At 40.2% G+C, this 20749-nt stretch overlaps 3 protein-coding genes across 3 annotated transcripts; 2 read left to right on the top strand and 1 right to left on the bottom strand.

Annotated features, from left to right (window-relative positions):
• Positions 1-324: 324 nt before the first annotated feature.
• LOC4347589 (acyl-coenzyme A thioesterase 9, mitochondrial) lies at positions 325-3302 on the bottom strand. The gene is made up of 5 exons (NM_001422820.1): positions 2677-3302; positions 1719-1896; positions 1114-1601; positions 792-920; positions 325-675 (listed from the first exon to the last, which is right to left on the bottom strand). Exons 1-5 carry the CDS (start codon positions 3244-3246, stop codon positions 532-534), a joined length of 1509 nt encoding a protein of 502 aa, NP_001409749.1. The 5' UTR covers positions 3247-3302; the 3' UTR covers positions 325-531.
• Positions 3303-3461: 159 nt separating this feature from the next.
• On the top strand, positions 3462-8674 carry LOC4347590 (putative F-box/kelch-repeat protein At1g12870). Its single transcript, XM_066304184.1, has 7 exons — positions 3462-3555; positions 4098-5357; positions 5524-5655; positions 6221-6268; positions 6750-6819; positions 6989-7016; positions 8074-8674. Exons 2-7 carry the CDS (start codon positions 4143-4145, stop codon positions 8570-8572), a joined length of 1992 nt encoding a protein of 663 aa, XP_066160281.1. The 5' UTR covers positions 3462-3555; positions 4098-4142; the 3' UTR covers positions 8573-8674.
• A 4980-nt stretch (positions 8675-13654) lies between these two features.
• Positions 13655-20677, top strand: LOC4347591 (UDP-glycosyltransferase 79-like). The gene is made up of 2 exons (XM_015795867.3): positions 13655-14462; positions 19798-20677. Exons 1-2 carry the CDS (start codon positions 13740-13742, stop codon positions 20521-20523), a joined length of 1449 nt encoding a protein of 482 aa, XP_015651353.1. The 5' UTR covers positions 13655-13739; the 3' UTR covers positions 20524-20677.
• The last annotated feature ends 72 nt before the right edge of the window (positions 20678-20749 follow it).

The raw sequence follows: 20749 nt of genomic DNA on the forward strand, positions 1-20749 counted from the left end.
CCCCCTTTTAATCCTCTTTCAAGGTCTGACAGATGATGCACTTTTATACCCTTTTGATAGGGATTTCTGTTATTTAAAACCTGATGGCATTGGCCTCAAAGCAGTCAAGCTTCTTCAGTTTGCTGCATGCTGCAATGAACACTCTTTCTAGCCATACATGCATTATTCAGATAATGAGTCATCCAGTTGAACATCTGGTGGTCTGACAACAAAGAACGTTTGAAGAAGCACGATGCCTAAAAGCAATTGAAAATTGCACACCAAATTAAAGCTGACATAACGCACTAAGCAAAATGGAGAACAAAGGAGTATGGTGCGCATTTTGAGTCTCGAGGTTTATGTTTATTATATACCCCCAAATGTCTGCAAAAGGAATTGCAAAAGTAATCATATAACTAGCATTTTGCCGCTATATTGCCAGCATGCTACTACTTATCTGATGTTATTTAAATCATCTTTACATTTCCCATTAGCTGACGTTGATCAGTAAAAAAAAAAAGACATGTGGCTGAAACAAGCGGTTCTGCAGGACTAGTCGAACAAACCCTCTGCGTCCATGCGCTCTAATATGCGCCGTGCCTCTTCTTCAGTAGAGGGAACAACATGGCGTATCTTCAGTCCGTTCTTCAATGCATCGCTGCAGACGGTGAAGGTGAAGTGGAATGTGTTGGAAACCTGTACGCAGATAAAACAGTTAGCAAACCAGTACACTGACAATCACAGCAAGAACTTAAGGCACCGAAGGAAGCATGGCCGTATAACTGATGCAATCAAAGCAGTAATGGATATACCTCGCTCTTCCGGAGCTCAGGCCTTGTTACATGAGCAACAACTTCAACATTGACCAGAGGCTGCTCTGCATTGTCGAGCTGGGTATACAAGACACATGACTTGAATCGAAGAAAGTCTCCTACATCCACCTGTGCAAGCATAATAGTGACATGGTTATTACTGTCATCCAAAGGAATCTTCAATTCATAAAATGATCTGATTGTGCAAATTAGAGAAGCCAAGATTTCATGATGCAAGCTAACTATAAATTGGCGGCTCAGTTCACTCTAGATAGGGCTAAATTACACAGAACTATCAAAAAAGAATATGCTAGCTACTTACTGGTTTTAAGAAGTCAACATGATCAACTTCAAGAAAGCAAGGTCTTTGCCCAACAAAGGCATATGCAGTTGAGAAGGCAAGCTCAAATGCTCGGTGCATCAAGAAACCTCCAAATATTCGTCCATGCAAGTTCCGTTGTTGAGGCTGACAGATAAGAGAGTTCTCCAGGCGAGTGTCTTTCAGCAAGATGCTATCTCTATCAGCTAAAGCAGGCAAATCAGAGAAAACACGGCCCTCTGCTAGTAAACTATTTAGTCGCTCAGCCTCAACATGAAGCTTATTTATCCCATTTTCAAACACCCCCTTCTGTTCTTCTCTCTTTCTTTTTCTCAGCTTGTCCCTTGCTTCCCTCTCTGCGAATAGTTGTTTCTCCTTTTCAGTTTCTGGTGAAAGGCGGTTCACTGGAGCAGACTTTCCAGTCATAGAATCTCGTGCAACAAACGTGAAGTTAGCCGTTAGAGCGATTGGATCTGATTGCATATCACTATCTGTAGCAAGATAGCATCATTTAAAATAAGTCAGTTAAAATAGAACAGAATAAATTATACTAAGTAGTATAAAAAACACAAATAAATAAGCTGGCAATACTGCTTTACCAAAACTACCTTGATCAACTTGAGTCACTTCAATTTGTATATCAATTGAAGAACGGCCAACATAAGTAACAGCTCCAGCTATCTTCAGATCAGTGTCCACACAAATTGGCTTCTTTAGCTCCATCTTATCTACAGAAGCAGTCACCAGCAAAAGGGGCCTTGTTGTGCTATCTTCGTCAGAACAGTGCTGCATGCCAAACCCCAAATAAGATTTTTCAAAAAGATGCCAATTACAAGTAAAAAAGGATGCTGCCTCAATATACCATGTAAAACTCAAAATGAATAAAAGTAAGAGCTATAATTCTATCATCCATAGGTAGAATTATTTTGCTAACCTGGATGTATGAAATGAATGTTAGCAACAAGAGACTGAACTAGTCGGCGGCATAGGGCTAGGTGTGCAATGAGAATGTAGGGTAACCTCTGCTGCTTCAGGTAGACCAGTACCAAACTACCAACTGTCAGTCTAGTACCATCATTATTCAGTGTTATTATCTACATAGTGAAACTTCATGCTGGTTCCAAATATAACATTAGGATTGGGAGGAAACATATCTCAGCTATTATCCCCTCGGTTCACAAATAGATATTTTTACCAAATACAACATAGTACTTATGAACAGGATACTTAGAGCATTATCAGCGATTAGCAATACTTATGAGTTTTGGTTTGAACTCAAACTATGTAGCTGCCATTTCTCATAGTAGAAAAATGGGGCAGGCTTATCTCTCTGTCTAAAAAAAACTTATAAGTCATGAACAGGACAATTGTAAAGTCCCTTGTCTCAAACTCCCAATTCTCTCTCGCCAATTCACATCTAGATTCAATTGCTAATTCCATGCTAGAGTAGTGATTTCATTTTTGTTTTTGTAACTTGTAATGGCACATGATCACATCCACCAAGCGAGTGCAGGTCACACAGATACGATCCACACAATAGAGAGAGATGGAGCAATTGCAGAGTACCTTGACGGCGATGGTGCCGGCGAGGGCGTCGAGGTCCTCGAGCAGCTTGCCGATGCGCACCTCGTTCCACGGGTCCCTGTACTGCTCCCGGAGGATGTCGTCGGTGGCGAACTTGTACACGATGCTGGTCCGGCTCCCCGCGGGCGTCTTCGTCAGCAGCTCCGTCTGCGGTGGCTGCTGCTGCTGCTTCCCCGCGGCCCCGGCGTCGATCATCCGCTCGAAGATGCTGGACCGCGCCTCCCACAGCGCGTTGGTCACCGGCGAGTGGTACATCCCGGGCCACAGGCTCAGCGGCTTCCTCGCCGACCTCCCCGCGTCGATCGCTCCCCCTCCCCCATCCCCACCGCTCCCCCCGATGTGCGACACCACCTTGATCGGCGAATCCATCGTCGGCGGCGGCGGATCTCCGGTGGTGGTGGACGAGAACGCGGCGGATTGGAATGGATTGGTGCCTCTCGGGGCGGAGAGTTCGAGGGAGATTCTTCTAGAGGAGGAGGAGGCGGCGGGGCGGCGGGCGAGGGTTCTGGAGAGCGCGAGCGCCGCCGTCGCGGTCGACCTCGTCGCCGCCATGGTCGAATCCGTTGGGCGTTAGTAGCACGGAGGAGGTAGATGCGAGGTGGGATGGCCACGCTTTCCTCGCCCGCGCGCTTTGACCAAACCGAGAAATTCCGGCCCAACTTCCACGGCCTGGATGGGCCCACGTAAGATGGGCCTTTTTGTGGGCTGCACGAAAGCCCACATAAGATAAATGCGGAAGTGGAGGAAGCCGAACGGTTTTGCTACCCACACGACACGGAGGAGAGGGGGAGAGCTCTCCCATCCCACCCACCAATGGCGGCGGCCGCGGAGTTCATCTGATCGTGCTCGTAATAGTAATTCGTAAGTTTCCCCAACCAGTTGGTTTTTTGCTCCCGCTGAAGCGCGCTTTGTTTGCGACGCTTTGGTTGATTCCTCCCTAATGGCGGCTAGGGTTCGCGACAGGTCAGGGTGTTCCCCTAATTGCGGCTAAGCGTCATCTGAAATTTTTGTGGTAAAAAATGAGTAGTAAGCATCATGTGAATTGTGGTCTAGAGTGGTCGTAAAAATGATGCGTTATTTGTTCTTAGGTTGGAGAGAACAGGGGGATGCAGATGTAATATATCTTCTGTGCGACTGTAGTATTCAATCTTTTGGCTGAAGGGTGAGGATTTGGGGACTGTATTTGTAGTTGAGAGTGATTTAGAGATTTTTTTGCTGCGAGGATAATGTTGAAGAGGCTTAATGATTTATTCATTTATGAATTGTTTAGTACACAAAAGATAAAATGAAAATGAAATATAGTTTGCATAGTTTTCGCGTTATTTGCCTGTAAGTTGTTCAATCCTTAGTCTCTATGCATGCAGTATGCCCAATCATCATCTTGATAATGTGTGTGTTTGCAGAAGGATTGTCTAGTCACTGTGTTGGCGGATTAAATTGTTCTCAGCATGGTATCTGAGAAAGCCAAATCAAATAAGCGGAAAAAGTTAGAATGCATAATCAGCCGCCTCCCAAGAGACTTGATCGAGCAGGTATTTCTGAGCCTTCCAGTGAAAACTTTGTTGAATTGCATTGGTGTCTGCAAGCAGTGGCGCAGCATAATCCAAGATCCCAAATTTGTAACATCACACCTCCAGCTTGCGCCCCATTGTGCGCTCCTATTCTTCCCTCGAGAGTTGGTTTCTTCATGTGGGCTGTACCCGAGCGAAGCCATCCTCATCGATGAAGCCTGGTCACAGTCAATATGGGATGTGCCAGTGATTGGGCCAGATGATTTCCTGTGTGGTTCCTCCAATGGGCTTGTTTGCTTATACACACACACTACAACAATCAAGATAGCAAACCTTGCAACTGGTGAATGCCTGCATCTTGCGAAACCGGCAAAGAATTTGACGGACGATCACTTCTCGTTCTACAGCTTTGGATTTCACCCATTGACAAAAGAATACAAGGTTACACACTTCCTTGCTAGTAGTCATGAGACTCGCATCCGTGCAAAAGTTGACAGCTTCGATGGCGTTCAAGTTTACACACTTGGTGATGAGAAATGGAAATATATAGGAGCCCCAGAGGCTCTAAGCTTGAACTGTGTGAAGAACTCTGGAGTAGTCAATGTTGATGGAACAATGTATTGGCTAACTGAAGACCAGGGAACCAGTTGGCATCATGCAGTCATGTCCTTCGATCTTAACAAAGAAAGTTTTGGACGCATACAACTGCCAACAGCAGCACTTGAAGACTCTGCATTTTATGGTCCTCGTCGGTACTGGATCAAAGAGATAGATGGAAAGGTATGCATTGCAACATGTCAAACTAGTGATAATCAACCCATATTGCTTAGAGGTGAGATTCAGATCTGGGCTCTTGACATCAATCTAGAGCAAAAGTGGATCCAGAAGTACATTATTCAGCCCTCAGCACAGCACATACCTGGACCAAATATTGTTCATAGGGATAAGATTGTGTTGCAACATGATGCCAGGAACCTATGTTCTTATGAGCTGCTTGGAAAGAACGTCGAGGTTAAATTGAGTAATATGGAGAAGCTGTTAGATTTCAGTCCCCGCAAACCAGGGAGTATGCAAGTCTACACCTTTGTGAAATCACTTGTACGATTGGATTCATACAAGAAGGCCAGTATTGTGCGTAGACCAAAACGGAAGGTTGGGAATTGAAGAAATGGGAAGCATGGGAGAGCCAGCGTCGAAAGATAGAGGACATATGGAAGAAAGTCCTGCAATCGGAGCAATATAGTATTGTATGTTGGCTAAACTGTCACCACTGTCAATAGATATTCGGTATGCCAGTTTACAATTTTGCATTTTGTAGGTAACTACGAAGAATTTGCGCACAACAATTAACAGGCTGATGCAGCGTCTACCGGATGATGAAGCATTGAAGTGTATAGGCATGAAAATTGATCAAATGTTACATTATCTACCAGAAGATTGTCCAAATCAGGTAATTCTCTATTCAAATGGGAGTTGAAAAACTATGTGAATTTCAATTTATATGTGTAGTGATAGCTAAAATATCAAGGGTGTGGTAATATATGGAGTTTTCAAGTAAACTGCATTTAAGGGTGTGTTTGAGAGAAGAGGAAAAGAGAAGATTGAGAAGATATGTAAAACAAGATGAGCCATTAGCGCTTGATGATTTGAGTATTAATTATTTTAAACTTAACAAATGAATTAATATGATTTTCTAAAAGCAATTTTTCCATAAAAAAAAGTTTTAGAAATCACATCGTTTAGCAATTGGGAAGCATGTGCGTGAAAAAGAGATATTTTTCTTCCCTTCATGGAAAGCCATAGTATATATTGTGACAAATGCGTTGCCTGAGAATTCAGCATCCAAGGTCTCTCCGGCGTCTTAATTGGGTGGCGCAGAATCAGGACATGGATAATTTAGAGGCTCGTGTGGATAAACTAAATAAATTGAGGTATTTTCTAGCGAGCACTATATACATATATCATTGAAACATTGCAAATTGACAGAGCTAACCCGCTAATCTGCTACAAATCAGGCATGTGATGATGTCTTCCGGACGGCAAGAAGTTGGTTAAGCGATCAGGTAAATGTCTACGTAGGTGCTAATCTTTTCTGTTACGGATTGCAAGCTCCTTTTACATGTTTCTGATCTGATCCCCTCTGCAATTTATTAATTTCTCGCTAGAAAACTAATTAATCATGTTATCTCCATCTGCATAGACGAATGACTTCCTTATGCGTTTATTGTTCCACCTTATGTACGAGTAAAGTTATATAGCTACCGAATTTGATGAGTTCTTACTCTAGCAATCCACATATGACAAATTTACACGATATGAGAAACAAATTGCCAATGTTTGAGTAAATACACTAACAAAAAAAAAAGTGAACTGAACAAGCTTCGGTACATCTGTGGTGTATTCTTCGGTAGTTAAATTCACCAGTGTTATCTATTTATCTTATGGGATTCAAGAGATTTTCTCGTTTTAACCGTTTTTGTGGTAATGCTATGGGTTCCCCAGACTTGATGAATAGTATCAAACACTTGTATTTGTATGTCACAGGGTACTTCGATTTCCACCGCTGATGCTTCATTTTGGTTCGACCTCCAACATTTTCTACTCGGTGGCGGCGGTGCGAGATGATGGTGGTGATATGAAGATTATAGAACTTTTTCCTGGCATTTTGGGTTTCTGGGACAATTCTTGCTGCTACGTCCTCCGTTTTATCATCCAGTTTTTTTGTTTGTGAACCTCCCCTTCTGTGGATAAAATTCTGACTGATGATAGTATTTCTTCGATAGACCGTGCATCCGGATTCGCGATCTCAAGGTACAATTGTACAAAGGTGCTATTAAGGCTGTGTTCGTTGATTGCTGTCGGTAACAAATCTCTCTCGCGCGCACATAAAATGGAGCTACTCATTAGCACATAATTAGTTAATATTAGCTAACTTTTTAGGAATGAATTAATATGATTTTTTAAAGTAACTTATGTGTAGAAATTTTTTTTGTAAGAAACACACCGTTTAATAGTTTGAGAGACGTGCATGTGAAAAAAGAGAAATGAATTTGTAAGTTTGAACACAACCTTATTGTAGTCGCTTCGTCTCGTGAAAGAAAAATCTAGTACTCCATCCGACGCCGTTGACTTTTTTAAATATATTTGATCGTTCGTCTTATTCAAAAACTTCTGTGAAATGTGTAAAACTATATGTATACATAAAACTATATTTAACAATAAATCAAATAATAAGAAAAGAATAAATAATTGCTTAAATTTTTTAAATAAGACGAATGGTCAAATATTTTTTAAAAAGTCAACGGCGTGAAACATTTTGGGATGGAGGGAGTATTTTGTTTAGATTTATTACGGTAGTGCAGTCGTAGAGAGAGCCATTTTCAGCGGCAGCACAGACCGTGTGGGACAAGCTCCAGTGAGCTGTGATGGATGGTGTGTTTGACTGCGCCACGACATAGCTCACCGCCGCTAAGCATCTCTCCGTCGCGTGACGACGAAGCGCATGTGGGGAGCTTTTACTGTTTTATTGCGACACAAAACATCTCCAACAGATTGGCTATTTTAAGTTCTCCAAAAACTCATTTTGCCAGTCATCTAGAAAATTGGAGAGTTAAATTTGCCTTTCACTTTAACAGTGTCTCTATTTATTCTCTCCATTCTAGCAATTGGACCCACACGTTCGTCTCTCTCCTTCTTTCTCCCTTCTCCGATGGCGCAGACGCTAGGCCAGGGGGCGCCGCCGCCACGACAAAGCATGGATACAAGAAGGCAGGGAAGCCGAGACGAGAGGCATCCACGCCGCCACCGCCGCCGTGTCCTCTCCTCCCCGGCTCTAATGGCGCTCCACTGCGTGCTCCTCTTTGTCAAGCGGTTGGGAAGTGGATCTGGGCGGCAGCCGACAACTGGGAGGCAGCGACGTAGCCGTCCCCGTCCCTCGTCGATTCCCCCGTGCTGTCGGCGGGCGAGCGGGCAAGCGGGCAGGAGCGGACGTGCGGGCGAAACGGATGACGGTGTCGGCGGCGGAGGCTACGGGCTGCAGCTACTCGCAGCGGAGACGACATTGCTGTTGGTGGCACGAACAAGAGGCGGAGGCGATGCCGCGGGCTGCGGCTACTCGCGCCGGCAAGGGAGGCGGCGGGCGAACAGGTGGATCTGACGATGGCGGCGGAAATTGGCATATGCGGCAGAAATCAGCGGTGACGACGACGTTGAGGATCCTCAGCTGCTGCTCACGCCATCGAGATGTGGCGGCGACGGCGATGGTGGATCCTCAGCTACATCCCTGTCCACGCCACTGCTCCGAGGCCATCGAGAAGGCGGCGGAGCCGGAGACACAAATCGGTGTGGGGCCCACCATATTTGGCTAGTGAGTTTGCCTCTCCACATTTGGCCAGGCGGTGGGGGTGTTTGGCCAGCCATCCGGTTAGCAATTTTTTGAAATTATTAATTATTTAATTTGTGACTTACTTTATTACCAAAGTACATATATAGGGATACATACATATATTGGTGGTACGGTATGGACTGTACGGCAGAGGATACTGTTAGATAGTCCGCCGTAGAGCCATCTTTTTAGACGATGAAAATGGTTTATATATCTTTAATTAGCCTCTAATGGTTTAATTATATCTTTTAAACATACGGACCAATCCAAATCTCACACAACTATTCCTCACATCACTCTCTGTCTATCGACGTTCTGGTACTCACGTCGCTGCTCCCCGTGATCACCGTGTCTTTGGAATTTTTTGACAACAGGAATAGGATATATTTGTTTTGCCGGGTTGGCCAAACCAGTTATAGTAAGATTAATTTCTACTATTTCCGTTCAAAAATATAAAAATATAGAACTGAATGGGATATTTTCTAATACAACGAATCTGAACATAAAACTTCTCATCCAATCCTAGGTCATTATATTTTGGGACGAAGGTAGTCTGGCTGTGTTTGGCTCTTCTAGGTCTCATCATCTTCTCGTTTTTCGCGTATACATTTCCTAAACTGCCAAACGGTATATCTTTTATAGAAAAATATCTATAGAAAAGTTGCTTTAAAAAATCATACTAACCCATTTTAAATTCTTTTTAGCTATTACTCCCTCTATCCCTTAATATAAGGGATTTTGACTTTTTGCTTGTACTCTTTGACTATTTGTCTTATTCAATAAATTTTGAAATTATTATTTATTTTATTTGTGAATTATTTTATTATCCAACGTAATTTAAGCACAACTTTTTGTTTTTTATATTTGCACAGAATTTTTAAATAAAACAAGTGGTCAAACAGTGTAAGCAGAAAATGAGAACCCCTTGTATTATGAGACGGATGGATATTTAATTAACCGTTTACTAATTCATCGCTTCGTTTTCTTGGCCAGCTAAAAGAAGATATTTACAGATAATAGACAAACACATGAGCATCTTTTGCCAGCGGCAGAACGCTGCCGAGACCTGGAAAACATGTTAGCCGCAGCTGGTAACCACTAGAATCAGTAAGTTACTTATCCGGATTCTTGAATACTCCAGCTTCTTTCGAGATCATAATCTCATCCTTGACTTCCTCAAACAGCTGCAAGTGCTGGGTTTGCAACCCCATGTTCTCATAATCTCAACCCATCTACCTCATTTTACGCGTGTATGTTTTTCAAATTACTAAATGATGCATTTTTTTAAAAAAAAGTTTCTATATGAAAGTTGCTTAAAAAAACTAAACTAATCCATTTTTGAAAAAAAAGCTAATATTTAATTAATCACATGTTAATAGACCGCTCCGTTTTCCGTGCACGGGAGACTTGTTCCCAACCGGTTCTAGCGAACTCGGCCATTTTAGGTTATACATTTTGATTTTGGTCAAAGTCAAACTACTTTAAGTTTGAGCAAGTTTCTAAAAAAAGTATAAATATTTTCAACTTAAGACAAATTTATTATGAAAATATATTCAACTGTTGATTTGATGAAACTAATTTAGTATTATAAATATTACTCCATCCATCTAATTTTGATTGGCATATTTCCAAATCTGAAAAATTACTTTTGATAGATATATTTCAATCCAACCACCTATCTTTTTAATGACTTTCTCAGATTGGTAACATGGACATCGAGAAATGTAAACATTAATGAATGACTTAGGTACGAGGAATAACTATTAGCCTGTTTAAATGGATGATAAGTAAAATTACTTATCATTGTTCATTGTACCAAGATAAAATATAACTTACCAAAAATAGATAGAGAATAATCGAACTTAAAATAGTTTAACTTTTACCATCTTATAACCTAAAGCGAAGGGAGTAGCATTTCCCTCCTTCCAAATTAGCCAGCTTAGCATCAAACACAACGAGTCGAAAGCCCTTGTTGAAATTGCTTCGCAAACACCTGTCCGCCTCGTTGCCCAGGGATAGGATATGATCGGATTTATTGGCTGCCGGCGACGTGAGCTCCAGAGAGACCCAAGCGGCGGCGGCGGCGCAGTTGACACGACCATCTCCATCTCTCGCTGCGAGTGGACTTTTTACTACTCTCACGCTCGTTGGACCGACGCGACGGCTGACACCGGCACAACTGCTAGCGTGTTCTAAAAGTTACTAAAGAGTCCAGGCGGCGCAAGTTCGCCGTAGCGAAGCTTTAAACGTCATGCTGGTACTCCTCCCTGGAAATTGGCTCAACCTCGTCCACACCTTTTTCATTTTTCTTTTGTGAAACTAGAAAAAATACCCGTTGTAACGGGTGAAGTACTACTTTAATCTTATTACTGTTATATGGTTTAGTTAAGATAAAAAACACTGTTAGAAAATCATGAGCTGTAGTTAGATGTCCGATCATCTCAAGTTAGCGTGCGAGTTTTTTTAAACAGATTTCTTATATGATTCCTTCTGTATTACCAAAAGTGAACGATATTAAAAACTGACTCAAATACGGATATGTATTTCCAAAAGCAAAAGAACTTAAAAACCGACTCATACACAAATGACGTACCAAAATACCAGTAAAAACATCTTTATTTTTATATCTTTTGTGAAATTTGAAATTTGGACAAAAGATATATTAGAAAACTTTTTTTAATATTTCTATAATATAATTGTGTAATTACACTCTGACTAATATAAGTATTTAAAAGCACAAGTAACTTAAGTACCACTATCATATATACTCACTTCGTTCCAAAATAAATAAACAAAACCTAGCACGATATTAAGTTTAAATTCATAGAGAATACGTCACAACTCATAATAGATTTTATTTTACTTTAGGGTGAATGGAGTAACTCGTATACATGGACCTGTTCGGCTACAAGGTGCACACAATGTTGCTGTTGCAGCTGCTTAAACAGAGCACCGTTCTGGCCGGCTGCACCATAGCCGGATGAGTGCGGTCAAACATGCCATATATTTAAAAGTTACAACGTATTTACAATATAATTATACTGTAATTACATTTTAGTTACATTACATTATATTTTTTACTAAAAAGTTTATAATCGCTTTTCTAGGAATTCCAAATAAAATAAATTAAATCGGATGATAGCTGCTACTACAGTACTGTTAGAGTACTCCCCTATCTCATAAAAAAAATAAACCTAATATCGAATGTTACTGTTAACGACTAAATTTGTTAAATTTACACCGGATTTGGAGTTAAGGCCGAAGCGGATTTGGGAGGAAATCGATAACGGAAACAGGGTATGAATCGGCTTCGGAACCGCATCGGCTACAGTGTGCATCGGTAGTTACCGAATCGAACAAGGCAAGCCGATGTAGCCGATTCCGGTAAAGTGATATTGGAATCATTGTCGGATTGAGTTGACGTGCTTCATGATGATTACCACGTATGGATCGAGTCCGAAGAAGGCAGTTGTATCTATTAATTAGGAATAGTTTGTTAGTTTTCTTTTTATCTTTAGGAAAGTGTGTTTAGTGTCCTATAAGGACTTTATGTTTTCCTTTTATCTTTAGAAAAGTTTCTTTCTTGTCCTACAAGTACTATCTACCCATGGGTATAAATATATACACCCGGGGTCATTGTAAATTATCTTCACGATCAATACAATTCGGCGCATCGCCACCTTTTACCTTTTCTACTTTATTTTATCATCCGGCGGGACTTGACACCTGACGCGGGGCTGCATCGGTGTTCGATCTCCGGCTAAGGGGTAAGTCCAATGTTCTGTCGGCCCAGGCAATTGTATCGTTTACGTCGGCGTCGTTCAAGGCTGCATCAGTACATTTGACCTCTTGGATTGATCTGGTTTGGATGATATATTTGCCTACCTATTTATCATATGTCTCTGTTAATCTAGTCTTAACATATCAATTTAGCTCTATCGGCTGCTTCTCGTTTTAGGGTTACTGCCGGTATCGGCTAAGTCGCGTTGCTAGATTAGATTAACTTAGACATCTACCACCCTTAAAACTCAATCAACGGCTTGATTGACTAGATATTATGTTTCTTTTCATACTTAGTGCTGCATCAGTTAAGTTTGATCTACTAAGTCATGCTTAGAACCATAATCTCTAGCATGCTCCTTGATTGCCAATAAGGGTTTCATCGGGGTTTCAGCCGGTGAGTTATCTGAACGTTGCATCGGCTCATAAGGATTGCATATATATATAAGTTGGATTTAGCCGATGACAACAAAGGTTTCACTGTTTAATCTAATCTTGTGGATTTCATGACATTGGACCTCTAGCCGATGTATGCTTTAACCTTCAGATCAGTGCTTATTCTATCATATCAATGCTAGCCGATTGGTTTATACTGGACTATATTATTGTTATATTTTATTATCAGTAGCCGATTGCGTATATATCATTATTTACTAAAATGTTAGAATCTACATTGGATGTATAGCCGATTGCTCAAAACTCTATCGCTATCGGCTGGTATCGGCATTGGCTTATTATCGGCTATCGGCTGGAACTGCTCCATCGGCTTGTTAGCCGATCGGCTGTTTTGTCTATTATTTGCATATCTTGTCAGTTGCAGGATCAAACTGACTGGCATGCCCGCATCTCACTAATCTTTGGACCTGCACAAGAGCTAAACAGATCTCCCGGGCCGGTGTGTTTGATTTTTCGTCAACAGTTACACATCTTAATACTACGAATATGAAAAGAGATAGATTCGTACAACCTCATATTTTCGTTTATGTTTATGCTTATAAGCTAAAATTTGAATTAAATTTAGAGATGATTTTGAGTTTCGTCATCATAATTTATTTTTCAGCCTTTACTTTTAGATCGTTAAAAACACGTATATAAAAGTTTTATTTACAAATTATTTTCGTTTGCAAATATACCGTTTGCTTATTTTCAAAAATAAGCCAAATGATAACATTGGTAATACTAGGATATATCATAATTGGTACTATGTGAATTTTTTATGGGACGAAATGATACTAATTAAGAGCTCCACACTTCCACTTATCTGGGTTTGATGTAGTCACACAATATAATTTAAATGCTACTCCTGTAACACCGCGATCAGTCCATGCGCAGTTCAGACTTTCAGTTTAGCTATAGCTCGCGAAGCCGCCATGGGCTCGCACGGCGACGACGGCGGCGGCGGCGGAGCTCACGTGCTCCTCCTGCCGTACCCAAGCCAGGGCCACGTCCACCCGATGCTCCAGTTCGCCAAGCGCCTCGCGTTCCACGGCATGCGCCCCACGCTCGCTGTCACCCGCTACATCCTCGCCACCTGCGCGTCGCCCGACGCCGCCGCGGCGGGCGCCGTCCGCTTCGCCACCATCTCCGACGGCTGCGACGCGGGCGGCTTCGGCGAGTGCTGCGACGACGACGGCGGCGGCGGCGTCACGGCCTACCTGTCCCGCCTCGAGTCCGCGGGGGCGGCGACGCTGGACAAGCTCCTCCGGGACGAGGCCTCAGACTCCGGTGGACGACGCCCCGTGCGCGTCCTCGTCTACGACGCGTTCCTCCCGTGGGGGCGCCCCGTGGCGGCGCGCCACGGCGCCGCGGCGGTGGCGTTCTTCACGCAGCCGTGCGCCGTCAACGTGGTGTACGGCCACGTCTGGTGCGGCCGGCTGCGCGTCCCCGTGGAGGCCGGCGACGGCGAGGATGGCGGCGGCGGCGCCGTCGCGCTGCCCGGCTTGCCGGCGCTGTCGCCGGAGGGGTTGCCGTGGTTCATCAAGGTCGGCCCCGGCCCGTACCCGGCGTACTTCGACCTGGTGATGAAGCAGTTCGACGGGCTGGAGCTCGCCGACGACGTGCTCGTCAATTCCTTCTACGAGCTCGAACCCGAGGTGAGCTTAGTGATAATGAAATTGCAGTTACATCGTCTCGTCTACGGCTAATCATAAACCATAATACGTACTGTACGTATTAGCAACTAAAAATACTCCTTTGTTTTAATTTTTTTTAGTTAATCTTTTTAAGATTGTAGAAAAATATAGCAATATTTTTACATAAAACAAATATATTATTAAAATATAAATATATTCTATGTTTTATAAACTAATCTGATTTTATAGTAATTTTTTTTCTATAATTATGATTAAACCTGAAAAGTTAAGTAAAAAGATCAATGCGATTTTTAATAGGAAATAGAGGGAGTACTTAAAAGGAAAGGATGAAAAAAATATTAAAATCAAATCTAAAATTAAATTTTAACGTTTCGATTTTGGTTGGGCCACCATATATCATCTCTGGTTTGCTAGGTTAGCATCCGGTACGACCTGCTGTACGCCAACAGCCCCGTCGTTTGGTTTATCTGCGAAATAAGTGGAACGACATACTTGTAAACGAAAAGTAATTTATTTATGAATAAAAATTATATATATATATATATATATATATATATATATATATATATATATATATATATATAAATAAGTAACAGATATTTCTTGGTTTCAACTTTGCGACATCAAAAGAGAAAGACTAGAAAGGGAATATATAGAACTAGAACCTTTTTAAAGCGTATCAGCCGACTTTTATATATATATATATATATATATATATATATATATATATATATATATATATATATATATATATATATATATATATATATATATATATATATATATATATATATATATATATATATATATATATATATATATATATATAGCGATATAAAAGCAATAGCGGAAAAATAAACTTTAATGAGAAAACCTTAAAATCGGTTTTAAATTTAAGGTTGAAAATTTAAAATTTAGCTGATAAGTATAAGCGAAAAGATAAGGCCGTAAGCTGTAATGAATACTTCTACTTGTGTCCTTTTCTAGAACTTAAATTACTGGGGATTCAGATTCGCAAAGACCAAAAATAGTCCAAATAGTTCGTCCTGCCGGGCGTTATCAACCTGCCGTGTGCAATCGCACTCGCAGGGCAGATCTTTTGATTGCAGAAGATTCGTCTACAGTGATAAGAGTCCATGAGTAATTTTAAATTCGAATTATTTATGATATTTGTTCCCATTTCCAAGCGAACAAGTCTTTGAAACTGATGCTTATCTTCAGGCAATCAAGCTGGTCCTGCTCAAATATTATATCATATTCGTAAGATCAATAATACACGTTATTTTATCTCGGGACGATGTAGACATGTCGGTCGTTTAATATATTGTTTGTATGGTCCCGTTCTTTTCTCCAAAAAGAATGTTACGAAGATTAAGATTTTCGTGGTATGTTTTTTAAACTGCTAAACGATGTGTTTAGTGTGAAAACTTTCTATATGAAAGTTGCTCTAAAATATGATATTAATCTATTTTTAAGTTTCTAATTATTAAAACTCAATCAATCATACGTTAATACCACATCATTTTACGTAAAAAACTTAATCTCCACCTATGTATGTCGTAGTCATAGGCTCGTAGTCGCGCTAGCGCAGGTGACACTAACAGCAGCTACCGAGTGTTCCATCACCCTTATTCGATTCTGGAGCTATTGAGATACCCTATTTGGTATCCAGTCTTTTTCTAAATGATTTTTATTATTCAAAAAACTCAATTTTACTCAACCGAATTATATCGTTGGATCACTTAATCCTCTACACTATCTTTTTCTCATTTTACTCGTAAATAATTGGAAATAGTTCACTTTGTCTTTTTAATAACATTTCACTTTTGCCCACTTTATGCAAGTTGTATTTTAAGATTAAAAAAATTTTAGAGCCATAAATTACACAATTTTTAAAGTTCAAAAATATTTTTAGTTTTTTTCATGACCGTTTGCTTGAGCATTAAAACCTTGAGTTTACAATAGTCTTATGTGCCTGCAACTATATAAATAACTGTGATAAAAGAATTAAAAAAATGTTGAGATTTAAGTAGTAATTCATATATATCATCCTACCAAACTTTTTAATGTAAAATACAAACTATAGAGGAATGCCATTACAAAGTAAAGTGAACCATTTCTAAAAAATTAAGGTGTGAAATAAAGAGAAAATATAGTTTATGAGGTTAAGTGATCTGTTGAAATTGTAAAGTAAAGTGTTCATCACGAAATTTTAAAGTAAACTAGGAAGGTAGCCCGCGCATACATGCGGGCATGTTGTTTAATCTTGTTTGAAATTTTATTACGAATGTTTATGTGTGGATGATATTTTTGAAATATATTTTACTCTATTTTAAATGTATGTTCGTTGACAACTGTTGGGCGTATTACTTGAACTTGTATATCCTCAAATTTATTAGAAAAAATATGTCACAATAATGAAGTTAGTTCATATCTATTTATATTATGTGTGATTCTATTTTTAAAATTTTTGGAGTTTCCAAACTTTATATAACATTTTTTATTTTGTATGCAATAGATGACATTAAGTAATATTTTAATTTTGTTATATATTAATGAAATATATTTTCTATTAAAAATATAGCTAATGGTACTACTTCATCTAATCAAAGATAGACTTATATTACTTATATTCCCTCCGTCACATAAATAGAAGGAGTTAAATTTTATCTCGAAACAATAGAAGAATTTATACATATCCGAGACAACGTGATTTTTTAAATACTACCACGATAATCTCCAAAGTATCATATCATATTTTGACAAATATCTATAGTGTAGTGCATGTTAGTTCAGTGTCTGCATTGTTTTCAACACCTATTGTTTCTAATCAAATGAGACACCTTTAGTAATTTGGAGAATACACGTGTACATTTAAGTTAGCGTTGTATATTTGTCAAGGTTTATTCACACCTAAAATATGATGTGAAATTATTATTGTAACATTAATTATTACATGTCGGCTCCATATTTGAGATGTATTTATGGCTATAGATATTAGTAGTTTATTTATTTAAAGGAATACAGCCAGATCACAAATTGGATGTATAATTTTAAAATAATTTAAAAGATAGAACTTTTAAAAGAATTGATTGAATATTTTATATTTACATTTGCATAAATTTGAAGATTATTATATTTTTATCCTTAAATTGTAGAAAATTAGTTTTTAAGGACTGCCGACTTTTTTTGGCTTTACCATAAGTAATTCTTGTAGCAAACGATATGTAAGCATTATTCTTTTTTTCAACCATATGTATGTATGGAGTACTTTTTTCGGTCGAGGTATATAGAAGAAATGTATTATTTTAAATAATAAATCTAATCTAATGGTGTAAAATAAAACAACCAAATTGTGTTGTTTTCATTTTACAAATGTAGATTTAAATTAGCGTTGTATATTTGTTAAGTGATATTTGACACCCTAAAATATGATGTGAAATAAAAAAAAATCATAGCATTAATTATTATATATATCAGCCTCGTATGTTAAGATAGAACGAATAAAGATCATTGATGGGATATTTCATATTTATAATATAAATTTAGTTTAACAACGTATATTTACGTAAATTTGTAGAGTAGTATATTTATCTTTAAATAGCAGGTAATACTATTTCAAAAAGACCATCGATCTTTTTTGAATGATACACTTTTTTTTTGTTTTATTGTTTCTATAGTAAAGGATTTTGAAAATACTATTTCAAAAGACCACCATGCCTAGATTTTTCTTTGTTCCCATGGACAGTAGTTAAGCTTTATTTCTTTTTCCAAGTCGTATCTATGTATGGAATACGTATGTTTTTCTTTTCTTTTTTAGCCTTATATAGTTTTCCCGTATACACAGAGTAATAAGATATTAGTTTTTAAAATAAAATACATCTAATCTAATGGTGTAAAATATTGGGTTCACCAATTTAAGTAAAGATCGACGGTTATATTTGCTTAATTTATAGAGTAATAAATTTTATCTTTAAATAGTAGAAAACTCTATTTTAAAGATAATAGATTTTTTTTGATAGTAAGATTATAGATTTTTTAATAGTACTACATACATATGTCTTTTTTTCTTTATTGTTTTTATAGTAAGTGTGCGTAGTTTTTTTTTTTCCGATAAACAGTAGTAGTAGATCGAAACACTAGTAGTAGGTAAGATTCATTGTTTTTTTATGCTTACGTATGAACGTACCTATGGAGCACTTGCGTTTTTGTTTTGTTTTTCTGGTGAACAGTAAGGCATTAGTTTCTTTTTAAATAAAATACACCTAATCTAATCTAATGTTCCGATAATAAATTATCGGGTCCACCGATTTAAGTGAAAATCGACGGTGAGATTTGACATTGCCGTGTGGAGGTCTAGGAGCTTCTGTAAAAGTGCCACGTGGTGGCTTGAGAGCGTTTATAGAAAAATTAATGGACTTTTATTATATAATAGATAGATAGATATATTGTGATACTCGATATTTAATTTAATGGATATTTATTATTTGCTAGCCAGAAATTAAGGAGACCAATGTGAGCAAGGTGAGAGGATGTGAAATTATTTACGACCACATGATAGTATATGTTATTAATTTTTGCTATTTGTAGGAATTTTTGTCAAACGATGTATTTCTTATATACCAAAACACATTGCTAATATAGATAAATAGAATATGTTGTAAAAAATTAGAAGATGGATGGAATGAAGAAAAGAGAGGACGCGTGGGAGGAACGTATGTACATATATGTGTACGTACTGTATGTGAGGAGGAGAGGAGGCCCATGAGGAGAGCGGGAGAGGATTTGTGGGAGATGGGATTTTGGTTTATTTTGTTTAATATATATCTAATGGTATAAAATAATGGGCCCGCTATATTAAGTGGCGCCCCTTAGGAATTCTGTAAGCTTAATTTGCGCGCAGCGTTTGGATCAAGGGCTAGATGTTTTACTTTTTTCCTGAAATTTCTTGAATTTCTCTAATTTATTAGAGCGCCAAGTGGTGGCTTGGGAGCGTTTGTAGAAAGTTTAATGGATTTTTAGTATATAATAGATTTCGGGTGAGTAAAGTGGATTTTATTTAGGCTGTGTTTAGTTCACACCAAAATTGCTAGTTTTGTTAAAATTGAAACATTGCGACGGAAAAGTTGGAAGTTTGTGTGTGTAGGAAAGTTTGATGTAATGAAAAAGTTGGAAGTTTGAAGAATTATTTTATAACTATAAACACGGCGTTAGTTAAAAATGACGTACAAACGTCAGGCTAATGACGGCGTAAGTTAAAAATGACTTAAACACGGCGCGCAGCTTTCTCGAGTGTTCATGACGAAATAAATGGACCTTCTGTACGGATGCACAGGAGGCGGCGTACATGGCGTCGGCGTGGCGCGCCAAGACGATCGGGCCGACGGTGCCGGCCGCCTACCTCGGCGACGGCCGCATGCCGGGCGACACCAAGTACGGCTTCCACCTGTTCGAGCTCACCACGGCGCCGTGCGTGGCGTGGCTGGGCGCGCACCCGCCGCGCTCCGTCGTGTTCGCCTCCTTCGGCAGCCTCTCCGACCTCGACCCGGCCGAGATGCGCGAGGTCGCGCTCGCCCTCCTCGACGCCGGCGCCCCGTTCCTCTGGGTGGTCCGCTCGTCGGAGTCCCACAAGCTCCCCGCCGGCTACGCCGCCGCCGCCGCCGCCGCCAACGGGATGGTGGTGTCGTGGTGCCCGCAGCTGGAGGTGCTGGCCCACCCCGCCGTGGGCTGCTTCCTGACGCACTGCGGGTGGAACTCGACGGCGGAGGCGCTGGTCGCCGGCGTGCCGATGGTGGCGCTGCCGCAGTGGACGGACCAGCCGATGAACGCCGAGTACGTGGAGGCCGTGTGGGGGGCCGGCGTGCGCGTGCGGCCGGCCGCCGCCGCCGGGCTCGCGGCGAGGGCGGAGGTGGCGCGCGGGATCGAGGAGGTGATGCGCGGCGAGAGGAGCGGCGAGTACCGGAGGAACGCCGCAGCGTGGATGGAGAAGGCCAGGGCGGCGAGCCGGGAGGGCGGGAGCTCGGACCGGAACATCGCCGAGTTCGTGGCCATGTACGGATGATATGATTTTGTTGTTGCGCACGTGTGCGTGTGTATGTTCGCACGTGCGAGAACCATTAATGATAGGTATCACATGGAATCATATGGATGGATTAAATAAGGGATTTATTATTACTGGAGTAATAATAAGTAAATAAATATGGCATGATTTTGTATTTTGGTTGAATAGTTTGTGGGTATAATTCGATCAGTTTGTGGATGCTATTTCACTTGTTGGTGAAACTAGG

This window comes from Oryza sativa, chromosome 9, assembly GCF_034140825.1.
Source record: "Oryza sativa Japonica Group chromosome 9, ASM3414082v1".
In the NCBI taxonomy this organism is placed as follows: Eukaryota; Viridiplantae; Streptophyta; class Magnoliopsida; order Poales; family Poaceae; genus Oryza; species Oryza sativa.